The following is a 20,909-nucleotide window of genomic DNA, read 5'->3' as shown; positions in this document are numbered from 1 at the left end:
AACGTCACACGCGTGAACGTTAGCACTTCGAGCGGGTCGGTATCAGAAAACCGATATAAAATACGTTGGTATTTGCGGTGCGAAGGGTTTACATAAATGCATAAGTACATTTGTTTTACATCAGCGAAAAATGCGGTTTTATAAATGCGCACATTCAACAAAATGTGAAAAATGTTAGCCTGTAGGTTACATCCTGAATATAAAATGTCATTTAAAGATAAACCTGTATCCGTTTTTGAACTTCCGTCCAGGACCGGTCTCACTTTCGTACTTATTTTGTCATTACGTAATACAGGGTGGTGCGGTAGATAAAATCCAGGAGTAGATTCGTCATCGGTTGACGCGCGGGTGAGAATACCTTTATCAAGATAATCGCGAATAACTTCGTCGTATCCAGACTTAAGCTCAGGATTTTTAGCGAATTTCTTTTCCAACAGTAAAAAACGCCTTTTTGCGGTATTAAACGAATCGCCCAATGTCTGAGGATCGTCTTTAAACGGAAGGTCGACGGTATAACTGCCGTCAGTATTACGGACCGTGGTTGAAGTGTAAATATTTTCACATTTTTGATCTTCTGGGCTCAAAAAGGTACGAGAAGGTATTTCTTCTACTGCCCAAAAGTTCTCAACGAGCCTATGAAGCGGATCGCTAGTAAACGCGCAAAGCGTGCGGGAAGCGGTAGGCGGGTTAACTATAGCGGCGTCACCCATTATTATATACCCTAAGGTCGTTTCTAAAGCGGTAGGTATAGTAGGATCCGAACTCTCAATTTTCTTAGACAGCAATATTTTGCAATAAATATTAACCCCCAAGAGTATATCTATAGGTCCAGGTTCCGAAAAACTATCATCTGCGAGCGTTAAGTCGCGAACGAAATCCACAACCTCTTTATTTACGCGCGAGTCGGGTAACTGTGAAGTTATACGATCTACTATCAACGGACGAATCGAATATTGATAAGAATCATCTATTAAAGATGAAAAAGTGAGCGCGGTATTGCCCTTTGTCTTGAGAACTATTTCTCCCAAACCAGAGGCTTCCGTAATATGTTGCGGTTTATTCATAGCAAGCGAAAGGCGCTTGCAACAGGCGACAGTAATGTAATCCGACATGGATCCCGGATCAATTAATGCGCGAAGGATATGCGTGCGGTTTAAGGAATCAGTAACCTTAATTTTAGCGGTTGCTAGTAAAGCGGTAGTCAGGCATGGACCAGTATCGTTCTTACATGCCATAGTGCGGATAGATGCGGAATTTACCTCATGAGGAGGCGGCAAGCTATTTTCGACCTTAACTGCAGCAATTGCAGGGTCTATATTAGCTTGAGCGGGATTATCGGCCCGTACACCTGAGGAGGCTGGGGTCGAGTCATAAGCGGTAGCGGGTGCGGGAGTAACAACATTATTTGTTGTTGCGGGAAAACAATTATTAGATGCGGGCGCGGATACAACTGCACTAACGTTGCAGTGCGATTTCTCTTTCGTATCGAAATGTAGCATAGTATGATGTCTCAACGAACAATGAGAACAATGGCGCTTGGAAGTGCAAGCATTTGTCTTATGTTTCACACTTAAACAGTTGTTACAATAAGAATTTGATTTTATAAAATTGAACCTGTCGTGCGGTGTCATTTTATTAAAAGATTGACATGAATATAAATGATCATGTTTTTTAATTTTACACAGTGAACATTTATCGCTAGCGCTTGTGCCGTTGGCCGCATCTGTGTTTACAAACGATTTAGTTTTTTGCAGCAGGCGTTGCTTAGCAGAATTCTCAGCAGATTTATTGATTATCGCATTTGGCGAACGAGATAAAACTTTGTTTTGTTCTTTGACAAACTCAATTAAATTTTGATAAGAGGGAATTTTCTCTTTGCGGTATGTAATTTCGAACAATTTAATTGTATCGGAATCTAACTTTTGCAGCGCTAGATGTAATAACATGAAGTCGGTTAAGTCATCCAGGTTCAACTGCTTAAGGGCTTCGACAGACGAGTTAAATTTATTTATGAATGAATCCAAGCCAGCGGCGTTGGTTGCGGTTAATTGTTTAAACGTTAGCAGCTGATTAAAATACGCTGATGCTAACGAGCGAGGATCATCGTATTTTTGTATTAATGCGTTCCAAATAATTGGATAATTCTCCGCGGTTGTGGGCAAGCCGGAGCAAACATTTGCTGCATTGCCGGTTAATTTGCCAACCAAATAGTACACCTTTTCGCTGTCAGTCAGCGACGCGTTTTCGTGAATGATACTTTTAAACTGTTGGTAAAACAAAGGCCAGTTTTTGACATCTCCGTCAAAAGAAACTAACTCCAATTTAGGCAGGCGGCATTTTGGTTTCTGAGAATTTACCGGTTCAGAGGGAACCTTGGATTCATTATCTATCAGAACTTGCTTAATATAACAAAACATTTCCTCAAAGGCCGTCCATGACTCGTAATCTATTTCAGAGTCAGGGTGCAATTGCAATTGCAATAAATTATAGGACTCTAAAACGGCTTCGTAGTCTTCACGCATCTTATCTAAATTTAATGCACTCGTGTGAAATGCCCTATATTGAGTAGGATCGGTTTCCGCCTTATGAGCAAGTTCCAAGATGTTTTCTACGCGCTTGTATATAACATCGCGCCGAACTGTATAGAGGGCTAGCTGATTTTTATACGTATTGTAATCATCGCTAATAACGTCCTCGCTGCCTTTTCTATGTTTTGATTGTTTTGGCATTTTTATTGGGTACGAATAAGTTTTGCAATAAAACTAAATGAAAACGTCGTAAATAAATAATAAACCTATGAGTTATTTTAGTATGAAGGTGTAGTGTACTATTTAGTTTAGCAATTCTACTAGACGTAATTTATGCGAATGTTACAGAATATATGCGGTTTAAATAAATGAGTTCCCTTTTAAATAGGTATACCTAACGAATATTAGCCGCGAGTCAACGCCGTTACACGGTAAACGTAATATGTTTCTACCCGAAATACTTGAGCGAGCGGTGTGGCGTTAACTTGCCGTGCAATCGTACGAGTATAGGAATGAAACGAGCGGAATAAATAAAATTAGCCGAACAAATCCGAACTATCACGAATGAATTGAAATAATTATTTTGCCTATTTCCAAGATGGCTAACAATTATGGAATGTGAACAAAGGAAAAGTGGAACACGTGTATAAGTATGTTTGTCATAAAATTAAAATAAATTAGGAAATAACCTACGATCGATTGTACTTAGCAACGCGGGGCGGAAATAAAACGAAATAACTGCCGATGCGGGAGATATAGTAAGGTGATTGACAGAATATTTCAGTTACGTTAGCACAATGACCATATAGTTAGCGGGATATTTATGACAAATAGTTAACTATCCGGTTCGAATGGATCAAAAAATTATGGTAGTGCCTTTAAACCTATATTTGTGCGGAAATGAATATGCGCGGAAAAATATGTATGGGAGCCCTCAAGACACCACGAGGGATTTTATTAAGTGGACTGTATATTAAATAGAAAAAAAAGTACTTGCTTGACGCCTAGATTTAAGGGATTTAGGAAATGCCTGCGCACATACCTGATGATCTTGCTGTACGGTACTTGAGCTGGCCAGCACTTCGTAAAACTTTCCACGATCCTCAGCGACAGTACACACGTATATCACTTTCACTCTGGTTCAACAATTTTTCTAATTTTTATTACATTTTTATTTCTTTCGGCTAAGAGATGCGTTTGGATCTGCATCAATTCAGGAACCTGATTCGCCAAGATGGCGTCTCATAGAACATGCCGTAAGCGAGACAGCAATACGGCTTTGTGCGCGTTGGCAAGGGATAGGTAACTTGGAAGGGTTAAGAGCGTTTTCACAAGTACCTACATTTGAAAATATTAGGAAAAACGACCTTAAAATAAAAATATCAAATTTGAAACTCACCACGGGGTATTGGCGCAGTCGGTTGGATTGCGAAACTAAGATTTTAAAGATTTTCTATAATTTTTGTACTCACCAAGTTTGGAGTCTAGCTGGTAAGGCGGGGGAATACCCATATGGGCTGGGGGAGGCTGCCCGAGGTCACCCCCTGGGCAGAACAGGGATAAACTGCCACCGGCTGGTAGGCCCATCTTGCCCGCCTGGAACAAAATAAAGAGAAAATGTTATAGAAATCGTGTATAGTTGCTTAGGGATATATACTTGTATATGTGACGAACTCTAGTCAAAGGTCCCACTTTGTCGCTTACTATAAGGACGAGATTTGTTTGTATCCTTATACGAATAACCTGTCAAAGCGACTTATGGCAAGCGACAAAGTGGGACGTTTTGCTCGGAAATTACATATACACCGTGTTTTTTTTGATTTGCGTTAATTTCGAGGGTGCATTCCTGAGCTTAAATAAAGTAACTTTCTCAAAGATACCGATATTCTAACTAACTCCCTTTCGGAGATAATCAATCATTAATTTTTATCTTATAAGACCCATACGAGCGTGTACACTTGCCTTAGGGCCTGTTTACTTATTGATTAGTGTTTAGTGCGAGTTCATACATTTGCTACTAAACGTAAGTACTATCTCGGACGATCGACGTTCGAAATGACATTGATATGTCACAGTTTTCAATTGTTTGGTTGAGTTAACTGTAATGCCCGTGTTACAACAACGCTATATGCAACATTTAGTTACTTTTATAAAAATAAAAATAGTAAAAAAAAAACAAAAAAAAATTTTTTTTTTTGAAAACTAACTATGCCATTTAGTTTCCTTAAACGTACTTACCGAAACCCCGGAGTTAACGCAATTCAATAAAAACACGGTGTATAATGACAGAAATGTAGAGATGGAAGAAAACTATTAGTCCTTGTTGTGTATGTTAGGTATATCAAAGGATACACATACGTAATCACTAAAAACCTACAAGGTAAATAACTATTCGCAAAAACCTAGAAGAAAAATCTACAGTAAATACTATCAATCGCAACTAACGATATAAAAGCTCTCTAAACCGGTATAAATATGTATAAGGCGATAAAAACAAAGCGCCCACTCTTTCAATAACGCTTCAAGACATGTCATTAGCAGCAAATTGGCGGGACGTATAAATTCGTCTGCCATCCGCCACCCGCCCAATTATGCAAAATGGCGCCCCACAAGCACCATCCAGCTCCATCCAGCGGAGTGTCTCACCTCTAATTAAACGGGAAACTTCTTTCCAACACTCCATTATACGAAATAAACGACACGCCGCGACAAAAAATCATAACCGCTTTAAAGAGCTAGAATTTTAAAAAGCAACCATTTAAGCTGACAAACCTTTAAATTTGAAGAGCAGGAACTGCTTATTAAGACAATAATTACCAGAAACAAAGAGCCCCACTAATTAATAATAAAACACGCACAAACAAAGAAGCCATTCACGCTCGGGCCAGAAAAAATAAAAAACGAACCCGAACGGTGGTCGAAAAACGACATACGAGCACGGAACAAAAAGGCATAGACAATGATGACAGTCGACGCATAATGCGGGAGCGGATTCTTAATTTGAAAATATTTCCATAATAAGATTTGTCTATGCGGCCAGAGACAAAAGAGGAGCGCTCTTTGTTCGAATGGGCCGTTATACTTTAAAAATTAAAACAAGCAATTAGGCTTTCAAATTGGAACGACTTTCTAGAAATCTCACAACAGTTTTATGTTATTTAATAATAGTCAAGTGTAAAAAAGACCGCCAATAAACCAAAACAGTATAAGAATAGGCATTAATTAACAATAATTTCTTCATAATCACGCATTTCTGTAGGTTGACCATGGTTTTAGTAACTCAGTAAGTATTTTCTAAATAAAAAAATAAATAGCAGTTTTTGATAGTTGAGTTTAGTGGTCTAAAAAAACAATATTTGTTTATAGCTAAATGTTATGTTGAGAGCAAAGAACTTAAAGAACGTAAAAAAAACGCAATTAGGGCGACAAATTGCTTTGTCAAGTTACATTTCAAGTCCCCAGCGCCTACTAAATGTATGAATATCAAAATAGAATTAGCTAAGCTTGTTAAAACTTGCATTTCACCTTTTCAGCGCGTTCATTACAGGTGGAGAGGCTGAAGAGGGTAGTTATTGAAATCGCATGAAAGCGTGACGTCACGGACGGCGACAAGCTCTCTAATTGGGACGGCGGTCCATCGACTGATACTTGAAAATTGAATAGCTTGTTAACGACTGAATGTTGCTAGCCGAGAATTCGCGAGTGGCTTCTAACAACATGTACGGTAGGGTCGCCATTTATATGTTTTTTTCCGGACATTCATCATCAGCCATTCAAAATCCCTAGGAAGCACTGAACAGACTTAGCTATGTCAATTATGTACTATGCATATGAAATACCAAGGGCAAAAGGGATCAGGATTTTTAACACATAAAAAACCTGGCAATATTTACAATACAATACAAATCCTCTTTATTGCACAACCTCTGAAAAAATATACATATAATACATGAAGATAGAGGTAAATAACAGGCGACCTTATCGCTACAGAGCGATTTACAATTTTACTTTAGGAGTACATTTTGGAGCATTAAGAAAAATAATACAACGAGTTTTCATTGAATCCTGTTAACTCGGTGCATGAGTAAGTACGTTAAGGAAACTAAGTGGCATGGGTAATAAAAAAAATGTTTTTTTTTTTTTAATTTTTTTTTTTATAAAAAGTTATTTAATGTTGCATATAGCGTTATTGTAACACGGGAATTACATTTAAGTCAACCAAACAATTGAAAACTGACATATCAATGACATCTCAAACATCGATCGTCCGAGATAGTACTTACTTACATTTAGTAGCAAATGTATTAACTCGTACTAAACACTAATCAACATGTAAACAGGCCCTAAGGCAAGTGTATACGCTCGTAGGGGCCTAATAAGATAAAAATATATTATTGATTATCTCCGAAATGGCGTTAATTAGAATACCGGTGTCTTTGAGAAAGTTACTTAATTTAAGCTCAAGAATGCACCATTGAAATTAACGGAAATAAAAAAAACACGGTGTATATGTGACTTTTTAATATTTAACTTCAGATTTGATTCAGGCAACAATGCCCACATTAAAAATGCGTTATAGACTAACATACATGTATGATACATTTTCTAAAATTATAACTAAACACAATTTAGGCGACAAAACGACGTGGCTTCGTTGAATATTATTGTAAAGTACGTACCGGTCACTATACAGCATCATATAACACTAATGATACATGATATCAATTAGCAACCATTTTTCCAGAATTTTCCTTCTTTTGAGATTTTTATACTTTATTATTAACGAAAACGGGACTTCATCGCGTATTATTAAATAAAACGACATGGTAAATGGTAACCCTACTCCAAGCCCTTTGCCATTTAGAACCTAGCCCGGGCCCCGGGGCTCGACTAAATGGGATTTTCTGTGTTTGACGTATAAATGTTTGTAATTTATCGTGTTCAATTGAATTTATGAACACGAGTATATAAACTTATTTACCTACTTATGAAGTATGTACAGTCGCCATCATATATATCTGAGCGGCCACGGTGTTCATAAATATCTCAACACGCACTCTAACGCCTTGACAATAGAGGCGTGTTCAGATATTTGTGAGCACCTTGGCCGCTCCGATATATTTAATGGCGACTCTACAGTCGAGGAAATCTCTCTATCTTATGATAATTCTGTAGAAATAGAAAGATGGACCAATTTATTTCAAGTACCGTTCCGTAGCCAAATGGCAAAAAACGGAACCCTTATAGATTCGTCATGTCCGTCTGTCTGTCCGATTATGTCACAGCCACTTTTTATTTTATTTGGAACTTTGTAGTCTATCTACTCAGAATAACGAGCTAGCGTCCCAAAATGCATACATTTTCTGGTCTTTCCATTCCGTCACTGTCATAAAATTTGTATGAAAAATGTTAACTGAATGGAATTGAAAATATTGGGACACTTTTTTCTCACATTAGAGCTTGTGGTTTTTAAGTAGAAATAAGAAATAACGTAAATAAAGTGTAGTTTACAACTTTAAATACTTAAAATGGCCTATCAGATAGTTACCTTATATATTTGAAAAAAAGGTAAACAAAACCTACCCTCAAATGGCTCCTTAAGCCGGTTGAGGGTAGATGAAAACATTACATGATCAAATAATGTAGGTTTAAAGTCAGGTGGTTCAGTGACAGATACAGGCGGATTTGTATTTGGTTGGTTAGCCAGTAAATATTATAACTACCCGAAAATTTACAAATTGTTTGTTTACTTATATTTAAGATTTTATCTTAAGTATATAAGACATTCAACAAATATATAAATATTGAATTCTCGGCTAAGCTCGAATTGATAAAATTAATCTAGATGTAAATTTGGTACTTTTTTAGGGAAAGCTCTCTTTTTATAGAACTGACATGATAATACTTGTTAGATAAATAAAGTAGCAGTAGTTTCCTTACAAAACATTTCTGAGAAAGGAATTGGACAGGTAAGTAATACGAGAGTGAAAATAACTTATCCTGCAACGGAATATACGTATCATATCTAACATTTGCTGCACGAAAATTGCTATCCGTGCAACCGGCTTAGATCGCACACAATTACATCCTCAAAACATGCACATTTGGCAATCTTACACACACTACCCCTTTGGCCAATGGGGGCGCGGGGCGGTCTTAGGGTTGTGGGCGTGGAGGATGCTGGTCGCCATGGCGACGGGAGGGGCGACCTTGTGCCTTCTTTTTGAGGGTTGCGAAGAAAACTGATTGTTTAAGATTGGAACTATGGATGCGTAGTTTCTGGGATCTGAAGTTTTGAAAGTTGGTAGGAAAAATTAAGATTTCGCACGAAGACTATGTATAAGGTGTAACAAAAATAGTTGGAATCCATTGGTTCGGTATTGAGTTCTGAATAGGACACTGCCTCACTTTGTTCTGTACAGTCGGTGCAGACTTAGTCTAGACGGACTCTAACATCGGTTCGAAATGGAATGGATCATTGATGTTTTTTACTTTACACTACCAAGCCAATTCGAGTTTTAATTATTAAATCTCACTCCAATATGATACTGATCTGATACTGATCTGTCAGTGTCAAAAGTGACGTTTTTGGATCCGACTTTTAGTTATTACTATGGAGTGTGGAATTAAGAGGAGTGGCATCTCTTATGGTAGAACTGTTGCAAAAGTGTCCAGCTGTCAGCTATAAATAATAGTTCCAAATCTCTCCAGAGTAGCGCTAGAGTAGCTAAGAACCTAGGCGTCATTGACGGAGTGAATTGCGCTGTCTATGATTTGATTTTTTTGGTCAATTACTCTAGGTATTGTAGCGCCACCTATTTAAAGTTTTTTGATGACACTTTTTGGTACATGGAGATTCCATTCCTTATCTCCACCTTCCGTACAGCAGGTCCTCTAAAGGAGATTGGAACCATCTCATATTGGAATGATGTCAGATCCATGTTAGATCAGTATCACATTATATTGTTAGAATTGGCCCGTATGTTGTAAAAATGATAATTAGATAATGTTGTGAACTTGACGATTGTCGTAATTAATTTACGTAATGCCAAGAAATCAAAACAAGTGGTAATAATTGATTACAGTAACCAAGCCAAAGATGTTAATTTTTATCATATTAATTGTTTATATAACATTGCTTAATTATTTAGTGTGTTGTACGTAGTTGTATTTAACGAAGTTGTTTGACTTTGTAACCTTTCCTGACACTTTTTATATTATCATGTATTTGTTTAAAGTTATCTAAACATTTATAGCTCGTATATCAACTACCTCGAACTTTATTTATAGAATTCAAAATTCAAAAATGTATTCTGCAAGTAGGCCTCAAGGGCTCTTTTACAAGTCAATACAACATTTATAGTAACATCATATAGTGACATGAAAAATACATAACAACATTTATAAATACAACAGCCAATACCTGGGTAAACATTACATTATAATAATCTTAAAATAAATAATTACTACAATACAATAGAGATGTATAGTCTCTATGGTTAAAAACACATTAAATCTGGAGATGTAAAAGGTCCCCAATGTCAGAGTACTAATACTAATAAAATTTGGAGGTGTAAAGTCTCTCCAAGTGTCAAAATAAAATTTATACTAAATAAATAAACCGCGTCTGGACTAAACTAGCAGTCTCATAAACTAATGCTACATTCTGTACATAACTAGTATGTACCAAGTCAAATATATTATACAATATGACAGAGACGTATAGTCTCCACGGTTAATACATTAAGTTTGGAGATGTATAAGGTCCACGGTCTGAGAAAAATAATAATACACAATAATAAGATTTGGAGGTGTAAAGGTTCTCCAAATGTCAAAGAATAAAAAAAATAAAAAATTGTATGAAATACATGTTTCACGTCAAGAGACTGTTAAGCTAACAATCTTAAAACTAGTTCTACAGAATACATAACTACTATGTATTTAATATGTCAAGATGAAGTGTAGACTGAAACTAATACATAACTATTTAACCTCGTGCCGCCCAATGTACATTAATATGTACATTCTGTTTCAATGGAATTTCAACTTTCACATAAACAAAGTAGCATTTCTATTGTCTCATAAAATTTTCGAACAAATGAAATCTAACCCAATTAAAAATATAACTAAAATCAAATTGGCGGCACGACGAACTAACTTGCTTATTGAACAAAGTTAGACATTTTTAAAGCGTTTAAGTAAACAAAGAAAATAAATAACTAATATTGTTCCTAAGATTACAATAAATTTAAAAGTGGAAAAATTACTGTCTTGGGTGAGACTTGAACTCACGGCCTCTGGAAGTTCAAGTGTCACCCAAGACAGTAATTTTTTCACTTTCAAATTTATTCTAAGCTTAATAGCGTCGTTCGCAGACGTTTCTGTTTCTTAAAAAATAATTTAATATTTATTTATTTATTTAATCTTTATTGCAAAAGAAAACAATCTTATAGTACAAAAGGCGGACTTAATGCCACAAGGCATTCTCTACCAGTCAACCTTAAGGCTAAGCAGAGAGATTGAGAGCGGTGCTACAATTACAATAGCAAAACAAATCAAGCAAAAATACATAAAATAACATACATACAAACATAATATACACATACATATATAAATAAATATATATATATATATATATATATATATATATATATATATATATATATAAGACGAAACATCTGAAGCTAATAAATAAATACATTAAGAATCTTTCATTCTGCTAGCAAAGAAAGCACGTAATGATTTTTTGAAAGCGAACTTATTTGGCGCATTTTTGATGTAAAAAGGAAGTCCATTCCAAAGACGCGCCACCTGCACGGTGAACGAATTTGACATGAACCCAGTCCGGTGAAGAGGGATGGACAGAGACATATTGCCAGAAGAGCGAAGCGAATATTGTTCCTGTTATAAAAATAACTAACGATATCGGAGATGAACTTTGATTATAAATGTGTGACTAATTTCTTCATCAGGTATTGTTGCTTTTGATCAAGTTTTGATTTAAAATTTCTACTCCCTTAAAAAAAATATTACATAATTATTCTAATATTATAAATGCAAAAGCAACTTTTTATCTCTGATCTTTACACGACTACGCTACTCAATCGATTTTGATGTAATTTAGCACAGATACGTTGCTATTTTATGATGCATATGCTATTTTAAGGGTTCCGTACCCAAAGGGTAAAACGGGATCCTATTACTAAGACTCCGCTGTCCGTCCGTCTGTCTGTCTCTCTGTCTGCCCGTCTGTTGTATCTCATGAACCGTGATAGTTAGACGGTTGAAATTTTCAGATGTTGTATTTCTGTTGCCGCTACAACCAACAGGTACTAAAAAGTACGGAACCCTCTGTGGGCGAGTCCGACTCGCACTTGTCCGGTTTTTTATGCAACCTCTGTAGGAAGGGTGTGAAAATGACACCAACCTTACCGATTCCCACGCAGAGCTCCGAGCACAGCTAGTTAAACATACACAATACCTACAAATCCCTAAGCCCTAACCCTAAACCCTACAAAAAGCAGACTACCCGCGTCGCAGCAATTCCTTATCCATATCCGGAATAGGTCCTTCGAGCCGGACGCGCTCCGGAACCTCCTAACGAGGGAAATCATTTCTTTATGTATGTATGGAAATGTAGGATTTTAGACGGGTTTATACTTCATTAGGCGAGCCAGTGGGTTTCTGCTTGAGAGGATGTCTTTGTTCGGTTGCATTTGGATAGCGTGCATGAAAGTTATTGTTATACTAGCTCTGCCAGCGGCTTCGGCTGGGTGGGACGGTGATAATTGAGAATAACTATCAATTCTCTCGTACAAAATATCAACATCAGACTAGCCAAAATGTATGAACAATTTTTTTTCGCGATTTCGGGGTTGGTCCCATAGTAAAAGTTGCTCAGTATGACCTATATATTCACCTCGTAAATGATTGTAGGTGACTAAAAAAACATCCTGTATATGAGGTAACAAACAAACAGACATAGTTACTTTGGCATTTATAAGATTTTTAGGGATTTTGAAGACAGGTGTGACAAAAAGTATGTATAAATGCTTTTTGCTTTATGTAAAATAATGTAAATAAGATAAGACTTTAACGAAAAATATACGACATAACTAAATTTTTGGTGACATCATCAGAATATGTAAAAAAACCGTTATTTTACGTCCCCATTGCATTAGTTTAAAAACCATTTACCAAATTTGTAAGTGTAAACCCTCATTACTTAAACTACATATTATTGCAAATCTTTATAGAAAAAGACAGTAAATATATACTTTGACAAAAAAGCAAATCAGTACATATTTATATTGATTTCTATAGCTACCGGAATTCCACCCTTCCCCTTCCTTGTTTCCAAATTTCGAAGATCAAAAGTACGTGCGCATATTACGTTTAGCCGACATATTATATAATCCAAACATTTTACATATTTCTTATTTTATTATGTTACATTATATTTGAATGCTAATAAAAAATATGTTTTTGACAATATATTCCACTTCAGTTGTAAAAAGAAGTTAAGTAAATATATACAGGAATTATTTTACTCGTATTGACATGAAAAAAGTCCTAACAACATCAAATTAAGTACCTACATACAACAACAATATACATAATGGATATATACAGAGGACTGTAACTAGCATAAATCTGAAATAGGCTTTTTAGGCATTGTACCAAGGATGTTGGCGGCATTTCCTCGTTGTATCGCAATGCTGCTACGTTGTGCGAGGAAGCCGCCAGCTCTTCGGTCACCAGTTACGTCAACCAGACGTTTCGCGATTTGTGCGCGCTGGGACCCCTTGGACCTAGAGTTGCAACGACATACTCAAATAGTATAAATAAATAAACTACTGCTTACTGCTGCTTACTGTGGGACTGAGTCGATTTGTCGAATCATCTCCTATAATATATATTTACCTATTTATTTAAATAGTATGGACTCCTTCTTTACTTTGCAAAATTACATGTATTCTTTTTCTTTAATCAACAGACGTTGAGAAATCTCATACAGATTCATAGAAACATACTATAATATGTATTATTTCCAGAGGATTATGCCAAAATAAGCAAGCAGATTGTAATCAAGTTTTACAGATATTTCGCAGATACCTTGTTAGCGCACAGAAAAGTATATACGTTTGCAAAACATCATTAAGAAACAAAGAAAGATCCTATCCTTTCTTAAAAAATATAATACACTTATAGCGATTTTCTTCAAAATCTAATCCTTGAAATCCGGGAGGGGGTGGTTCCGCAAATATCGGGGGCGAGGTCGACGACCCCGGGTATGCAGATCAATGGGGAGTGAGGGGGGAAATGGGCTTTAGGATTCTGTAAGTTTTTAAAGCCTTTTTAATACATTGGCGACTTTTCTGCATAGTATTTGAGAATTGAGCTAATTTTCACACTCTCTCACGTATTTTTAGCCACTCGCGCGCCATGTTTCGGAGAGCTTAGGTCTCCATTATGATTCTGGTCGTGTGAGTGAGTAAAAATCTTCCTTGTCACGGCTCATGGCTGAGGGACGTGATTGTGGACACTCTTCACCAGTGCTCTCCAAGCTGCTATATCTTGGGCCCAGTGTATGCTAGCCTGTACTGTTTTGTCCCTGACGTTATTCTGTCCGTCCAACGCATGGCCATACGTTATTATGAGCTGAGAAATACGTGAGTTAAACCGTTAAATAAACTTAATATCAGTAAAACTCACGATAGTTTAAATTAGATCATTCGAGAAGGTAATGTTGAAAATTGAGAATTTTTTTGGTCTTTGTTTGAAAACAAAGGAGATTAGCAAATCTGTTTGCGTGAAAACTAAACGTAAAGGAACCTTTTTAGGGTTCCGTAGCCAAATGGCATAAAACGGAACCCTTATAGTTTCGCCATGTCCGTCTGTCTGTCTGTCTGTCTGTCTGTCTGTCTGTCTGTCTGTCTGTCCGGCTTTGCTCCATGGTCGTTAGTGCTAGAAAGCTGAAATTTGGCATGGATATATAAATCAATAAAGCCGACAAAGTCGTACAATAAAATCTAAAAATTTAATTTTTTTTAGGGTACCTCCCCTACACGTAAAGTGGGGGTGAATTTTTTTTTCGCTTCAACCCTAGAGTGTGGGGTATCGTTGGAAAGGTCTTTCAAAACTAATAGGGGTTTACAGGAAACATTTTTTGATAAAGTGAATACATTCGGAGATAATCGCTACGGAAGAAAAAAAAAATGTGTCCCCCCCCTCTAACTTTTGAACCATAGGTCCAAAAAATATGGAAAAAATCGTGGAAGTAGAGGTTAAGAAAGACATTAAATGAAAACTATAGCGGACATGATCAGTTTAGCTGTTTTTGAGTTATCGCAAAAAGTTTTCCCTTCATAGTAAAAAGACTTACTTTCATTAGGTACTGATTATGCAAATTTGCCTATTTGTTTAACTCGGGTGAAAGGTACCGTTTCATCCCTTGGTTAACAATTTACTATACTTTAAGCTCCAGTTTAGCTTATTGTGACGGAAGAGTAACTACGGAACCCTACACTGAGCGTGGCCCGACATGCTCTTGGCCGGTTATTTATATTTAAAAATATAAAAAGTATTCCTGTAACAACAACTTTATAGGTGAATCCTTTGATAAACTATCTCCTGTAGTTAATTTTTTTCTTTATCTTTTTTGAAAATTGGTCTTAATACTATTTACGATCGTTTTGTATATACCTATATGTTTAAATAAAATATTTACGTTATATCGTAATACTAATATACCAGTCGCCCGAATTCCAGCTTTAGGTACCCTTCGCCCATTGCACGAGATTCATTATTAACCACTGTAACGTGACCTCTCGATCCACGACAACCATACTCAACAAAGACTATACTTACCCTGGTTGGTCTGAGCTGTATAAGCCAAGCGGTTGGAATGGCGGGAGAAGGGACGCAAATTACGTTTTTGACGGCTACAGGGCAAATTGGACTGGCCGCCGTGTTTACATTATTTACAAGTCTAATTTATGTAGGTACGTAGTCTAGCGTATGTGTATACACTAAAACGAACCTTTTTTTACTTTTTATACGTACGCTTGTACCATTATGTGATAATGAATTTTTAGGGTTCCGTAGCCAAATGGCAAAAAACGGAACCCTTATAGATTCGTCATGTCCGTCTGTCTGTCCGATTCTGTCACAGCCACTTTTTTCCGAAACTATAAAAGCTATACTGTTCAAACTTGGTAAGTAGATGTATTCTATGAACCGCATTATGATGTTTACACAAAAATAGAAAAAAAACAATAAATTTTGGGGGTTCCCCATACTTAGAACTGAAACTCAAAAATATTTTTTCATCAAACCCATACGTGTGGGGTATCTATGGATAGGTCTTTAAAAATGATATTGAGGTTTCTAATATCATTTTTTTCTAAACTGAATAGTTTGCGCGAGAGACACTTCCAAAGTGGTAAAAAGTGTGTCCCCCCCCCCGTAACTTCTAAAATAACAGAATGAAAAATCTAAAAAAAATATATGATATAGATTCCCATGCAAACTTCCACCGAAAATTGGTTTGAACGAGATCTAGTAAGTAGTTTTTTTTTAATACGTCATAAAAATTAAAAAAAAAAATTTTTTTCATCAAACCCATACGTGTGGGGTATCTATGGATAGGTCTTCAAAAATGATATTTAGGTTTCTAATATCATTTTTTTCTAAACTGAATAGTTTGCGCGAGAGACACTTCCAAAGTGAAAAAATGTGTGTCCCCCCCCCTGTAACTTCTAAAATAACAGAATGAAAAATCTAAAAAAAATATATGATATACATTACCATGCAAACTTCCACCGAAAATTGGTTTGAACGAGATCTAGTAAGTAGTTATTTTTTAATACGTCATAAAAATTAAAAAAAAAATTTTTTTTCATCAAACCCATACGTGTGGGGTATCTATGGATAGGTCTTCAAAAATGATATTTAGGTTTCTAATATCATTTTTTTCTAAACTGAATAGTTTGCGCGAGAGACACTTCCAAAGTGAAAAAATGTGTGTCCCCCCCCCCCTGTAACTTCTAAAATAACAGAATGAAAAATCTAAAAAAAATATATGATATACATTACCATGCAAACTTCCACCGAAAATTGGTTTGAACGAGATCTAGTGAGTAGTTTTTTTTTAATACGTCATAAAATTTAAAAAAATTTTTTTTCATCAAACCCATACGTGTGGGGTATCTATGGATAGGTCTTCAAAAATGATATTTAGGTTCCTAATATCATTTTTTTCGAAACTGAATAGTTTGCGTGAGAGACACTTCCAAAGTGGTAAAATGTTGAACAAGATCTAGTAAGTAGATTTTTTTTAATACGTCTTAAATGGTACGGAACCCTTCATGCGCGAGTCCGACTCGCACTTGGCCGCTTTTTTTAATTTTGGTATCACTAGTCCAATACCAATATTTTTTTAGAGAACGCCTATTTTTTTTTAATGCCCAAGCTGTGGAAATGTTATAGTATGTTATATATTTGTAATCTACTCACAAAGCGCTTTCATTTGATACCTCACATGGTATCTTTACAAGAGTTTCTTGCCGGTCCATATTGGGATACCCTCCTCCAATTGAGGGGGGATTTAAACCTTCTCGGGTCAGAGGTCTAGGGTTAGAGCAGGTGTAGCTTTATTTGACGTTCATAAGCGCATGGTAATATGCCTACTTGAATAATAAACTATCTTTATCTTATCTTTAAGAAAAAAAAAACTTGTACAACCGAATTTTATGACGTCAGAGTTCCTACCCCCACCATTTTCGCGCTTGTTATCTCATATACATATTTGTCTTCAGGACATCATGAGATGACTTGAGCGAAAATCAATTTCTAAAAGACTTTTAGACAAAATACCGACTGACTTATAAGTTGATCAATACACAAACCTATAAAATATCATAAATGTTTCTTAGACTGTCATGTAAAGATTTCAATGCAAAACTAATTTAATATTTTTTTTATACTACGTCGGTGGCAAACAAGCATACGGCCCGCCTGATGGTAAGCAGTCTCCGTAGCCTATGTAAGCCTGCAACTCCGGAGAAATTCTATTCTTTTTTATCATTCTAACCCAGATTTTAAACACGATATATACAAAATGACTCAGTCCCGCGTTAGCAGATTGAGATTGAAGTTTCTTTTCTCATACCATACGCATTTCAAGCATGCTTCTCTCTCACACACATTTTATAAGACAAAGATAGAAATACTTTTTGTCTGAAGCCATGGAATGAAATAAAGAGAGCAATGTAGTTAAGAATAGTGGGCGAGTGGCTTAGTGACAGGATGGCATAGATAGTTTAGATACGCGTCTATATCGGGATAGTTATTTTAATGGCGTTGAGATTGCAAAATTGCGTTTTTAGGGTTCCGTACCAAAATGATAAAAAGGAACCTTTATCCAAGTAGGGAACCATCTCTCTCGCTATACCGTAATGCAGTTTTTTTTAAATGTTACACAAATCGACCTAGCCCCAAACTAAGCAAAGCTTGTACTATGGGTACTAGGCGACTATATAAATACGTACATAGATAAATACATACTCGTACTTATATACAAAAAAACACCCATAACTCAGAAAAAAATATCTGTGTTCGTCACACAAAAAAACCCTTACCGGGATTCGTACCCGGGACCATCGATAGGCAGGATCATTTCATTACCCACGAAACTTACATATACTTACATGTGGCAAGTTAACATATTACAGAAAACCGCAGCCAAATAACACTACACATAACATAGTGTTGTTCTTGCCGCTGCGTTCGCGAACGCGAAGCGGCGCGGCGGCCCTCGGCATTCGCGTTCGCAACGAGATCGCCCAAGTAGGACACTTCCATAGGTATCAAAAGATTGGATTCACCCGCCCCGCGCGGCTTCGCGTTATTCGCTCACGTAAGCCGCTGCGTAAGGTTGCCAGAGCTCAACGTGGGTGCGGAGTGTTAGGTTCGGCAACGCGCATGTAACTCCTCTGGAGTTGCAGGCGTACATCGGCTACGGAGACTGCTTACCATCAGGCGTGCCGTATGCTTGTTTTCCACCGACGTGATATATAAAAAAAATATCTAAAAAATTAAAGTGTCTTACCTATAGCCACTAGGGCGCGAATGCTCAGGGGCAAATGACTAGGTGATGATGATGGTGATTTGTTCACGTACTTAATTAAACCTTTTCTTTTACACATTAATTCCGAACGCTAATAATAATGAGTTGCGTCCACACATGGCATTAATTGCCAGACATACCACAAACGCGTCGAGTTCAAGTGCCATCTTTATTCGTATTCTTATTCAACGCGGGCATCAAATTCTGTATCCTTTTATACTGTCTACTGTTCATAACGCTTGCATAGTCGACTGCTCAGGCCGCGTAGCCAACGTGCCAATCGTTAACGCTCCGTGGCGTAGCGTAGTAATCTCACTCTATCACTTCCAGTAGTGCGACAGTGACAGTTGCGTTTCGTTCGCCACGGAGCGTTAAAGATTGGCATGTTTGGTTTGCTAACTAGTTACACGGGCAGGGCAGCCAGTGTAACTAGTTAGCAAGACAAATCTTAACTGAAACTTGTTTTTTACTTAAATCGCGACACAAAGGAACTCTATTTTACAAACAATTCGGTTTAAATTTCAATGGCTTAAACTGAGTATGGTGGGCAGGACGAGGCTAAATGGAAGAAAGAACACTACTCCCATGCGCCCATGGACACTGCACAGGACTGGCAAGGATTTGAGACCAATACTAAAAACTAATTATTTCATCGATTTATGAGTTCTATCTAAAAGAATAAGGAAAATGCTTGCTTATGACTTATGGAAAACTTTACAGAGCAAGTTAATAATGTATGTAAAAACAACGCGTCTCGATTTATGTTGAAAAAAAAGTGTTCTCTCGAATTCGACTTGCTTCTAAAAAATACAAGAACTCAAGTTTCTACTGAATAACTGGACTCTATATCTGTGAGTTCCGAGTTCTTCTGAATGGAGTCCTAAAAACGGGGACACTAATAATTCTACGTCTACTGTAATTGCTAAAACTTTCAACAGAGCAGTCGACTCGCCTCGTTATTTAAACGTTATGAGTAACAACTGCGCTCCCCACATAGCATGAATCTTCCAGAAAGTTACACACAACATACAAAATTCAATCTTAAACGTAATAAAATAGAGTTCGTTTCAGGTTAAAGATGTAAAGTTTAAATATAAATCTCTTTCAACGATTGTCTTCGTTCGTAAATCGTAAAAATCCCAGTCCGTTTTTGATGGCGTTCTGTAAATTGATCGATTTTAAGTGCGAATCGATCGATTTGAGTTGTGAATCGATTGTTCGATTGGGTGCTTAGTACTTCACTTTAATGTTGGGATATAAAATGTTCGATTTAAATAAATTAAATTATGGAGTTGTTTCCAGTTATGTTTTGTTTACTTCTACTACAGTACGGCATTCTTCAAAATAGTATTTTAAAGAGTACACAGGCTGCGGTAAGCTCTTACTTTTACTATGCGGAAAATCCAATCGGCGCTTGTTTGGCACTACTAGGGTCGCAAACGTCCATAGGCTATAGCAGTTTACCATCCGATGGTCCGTGTGCCTGTTTGCACTGACGTAACTGTATGGACTATATATGGACTTATTGGCATAACTATACTACATACTAACATGAGGATATTGGCATAGCTTTTTTTTTAAATCTCAAAATACCACAATCCCTGCATTTTATAAAACACTTACGTCACCATACGAGAGGTTCATATTTTTCAATTAGGACAAGATTACTTATATGATGAGACATATAAAACAGTGTTCTCCTTCTCTGGCCGACGTGTTATGTATATCGGCGTCTCAGTCGGACGCGTCAGGCATTTCCGGCTGGGGATCACTTCTTTTATTTCGCACCAAGTGTGTTTAATGTGATAATGTCATTTTGGTTATTTTGTATGTGTCTTTATGTATCACGAATGTTTTTATAAAACTTTAGACACTGAATTATCGAAGATTTTTTCCCCACTAATGATTCCTTGTATGTTGTATATGTAAGGATAAAATGGCTAAGACGGTTTTGGTGAGTGAAGTATGATGGCTATAATAGATAGATTAATTTTGAACCTACCCGAAATAGGAGTTTTTTTTTTTACCAAAATCTGTGTTTTGATTGAAGTTCTCATTTGATAATTCTACAAGGTCTTTTTTGCATTTTTGTGAGCGTTTTTTCCACCGCTTGCTGGTATCCGATGAAACAAAAATTTGGCATTTTTCATCAAAAATACTTGCAATATTATAACCACCAACGATCTGATAATATAAAAAAAGAATGACTGAAGAAAACACACTGTCCATCGAATTGGCCTCGTTAGGCGATT

General features: G+C 36.6%; 1 protein-coding gene across 4 annotated transcripts in view; it reads right to left on the bottom strand.

The window, feature by feature from the left end:
- LOC133530554 (protein pangolin, isoforms A/H/I/S) overlaps positions 1-20,909 on the bottom strand; it is a 226,140-nt gene that overhangs the window by 25,256 nt on the left and 179,975 nt on the right. For all 4 annotated transcript variants that reach the window (XM_061868505.1, XM_061868507.1, XM_061868504.1 and 1 more), the window contains exon 5: positions 4,001-4,124. In XM_061868505.1, coding sequence (XP_061724489.1) covers positions 4,001-4,124 — 124 coding nt within the window. The remainder of the gene's footprint in view (positions 1-4,000; positions 4,125-20,909) is intronic.

The sequence above is a fragment of the Cydia pomonella genome, chromosome 23, assembly GCF_033807575.1.
Source record: "Cydia pomonella isolate Wapato2018A chromosome 23, ilCydPomo1, whole genome shotgun sequence".
Lineage (NCBI taxonomy): Eukaryota > Metazoa > Arthropoda > Insecta > Lepidoptera > Tortricidae > Cydia > Cydia pomonella.
The sequence above is the reverse complement of the archived record's forward strand: the minus strand, read 5'-3'. Positions and strand labels throughout refer to the sequence as shown.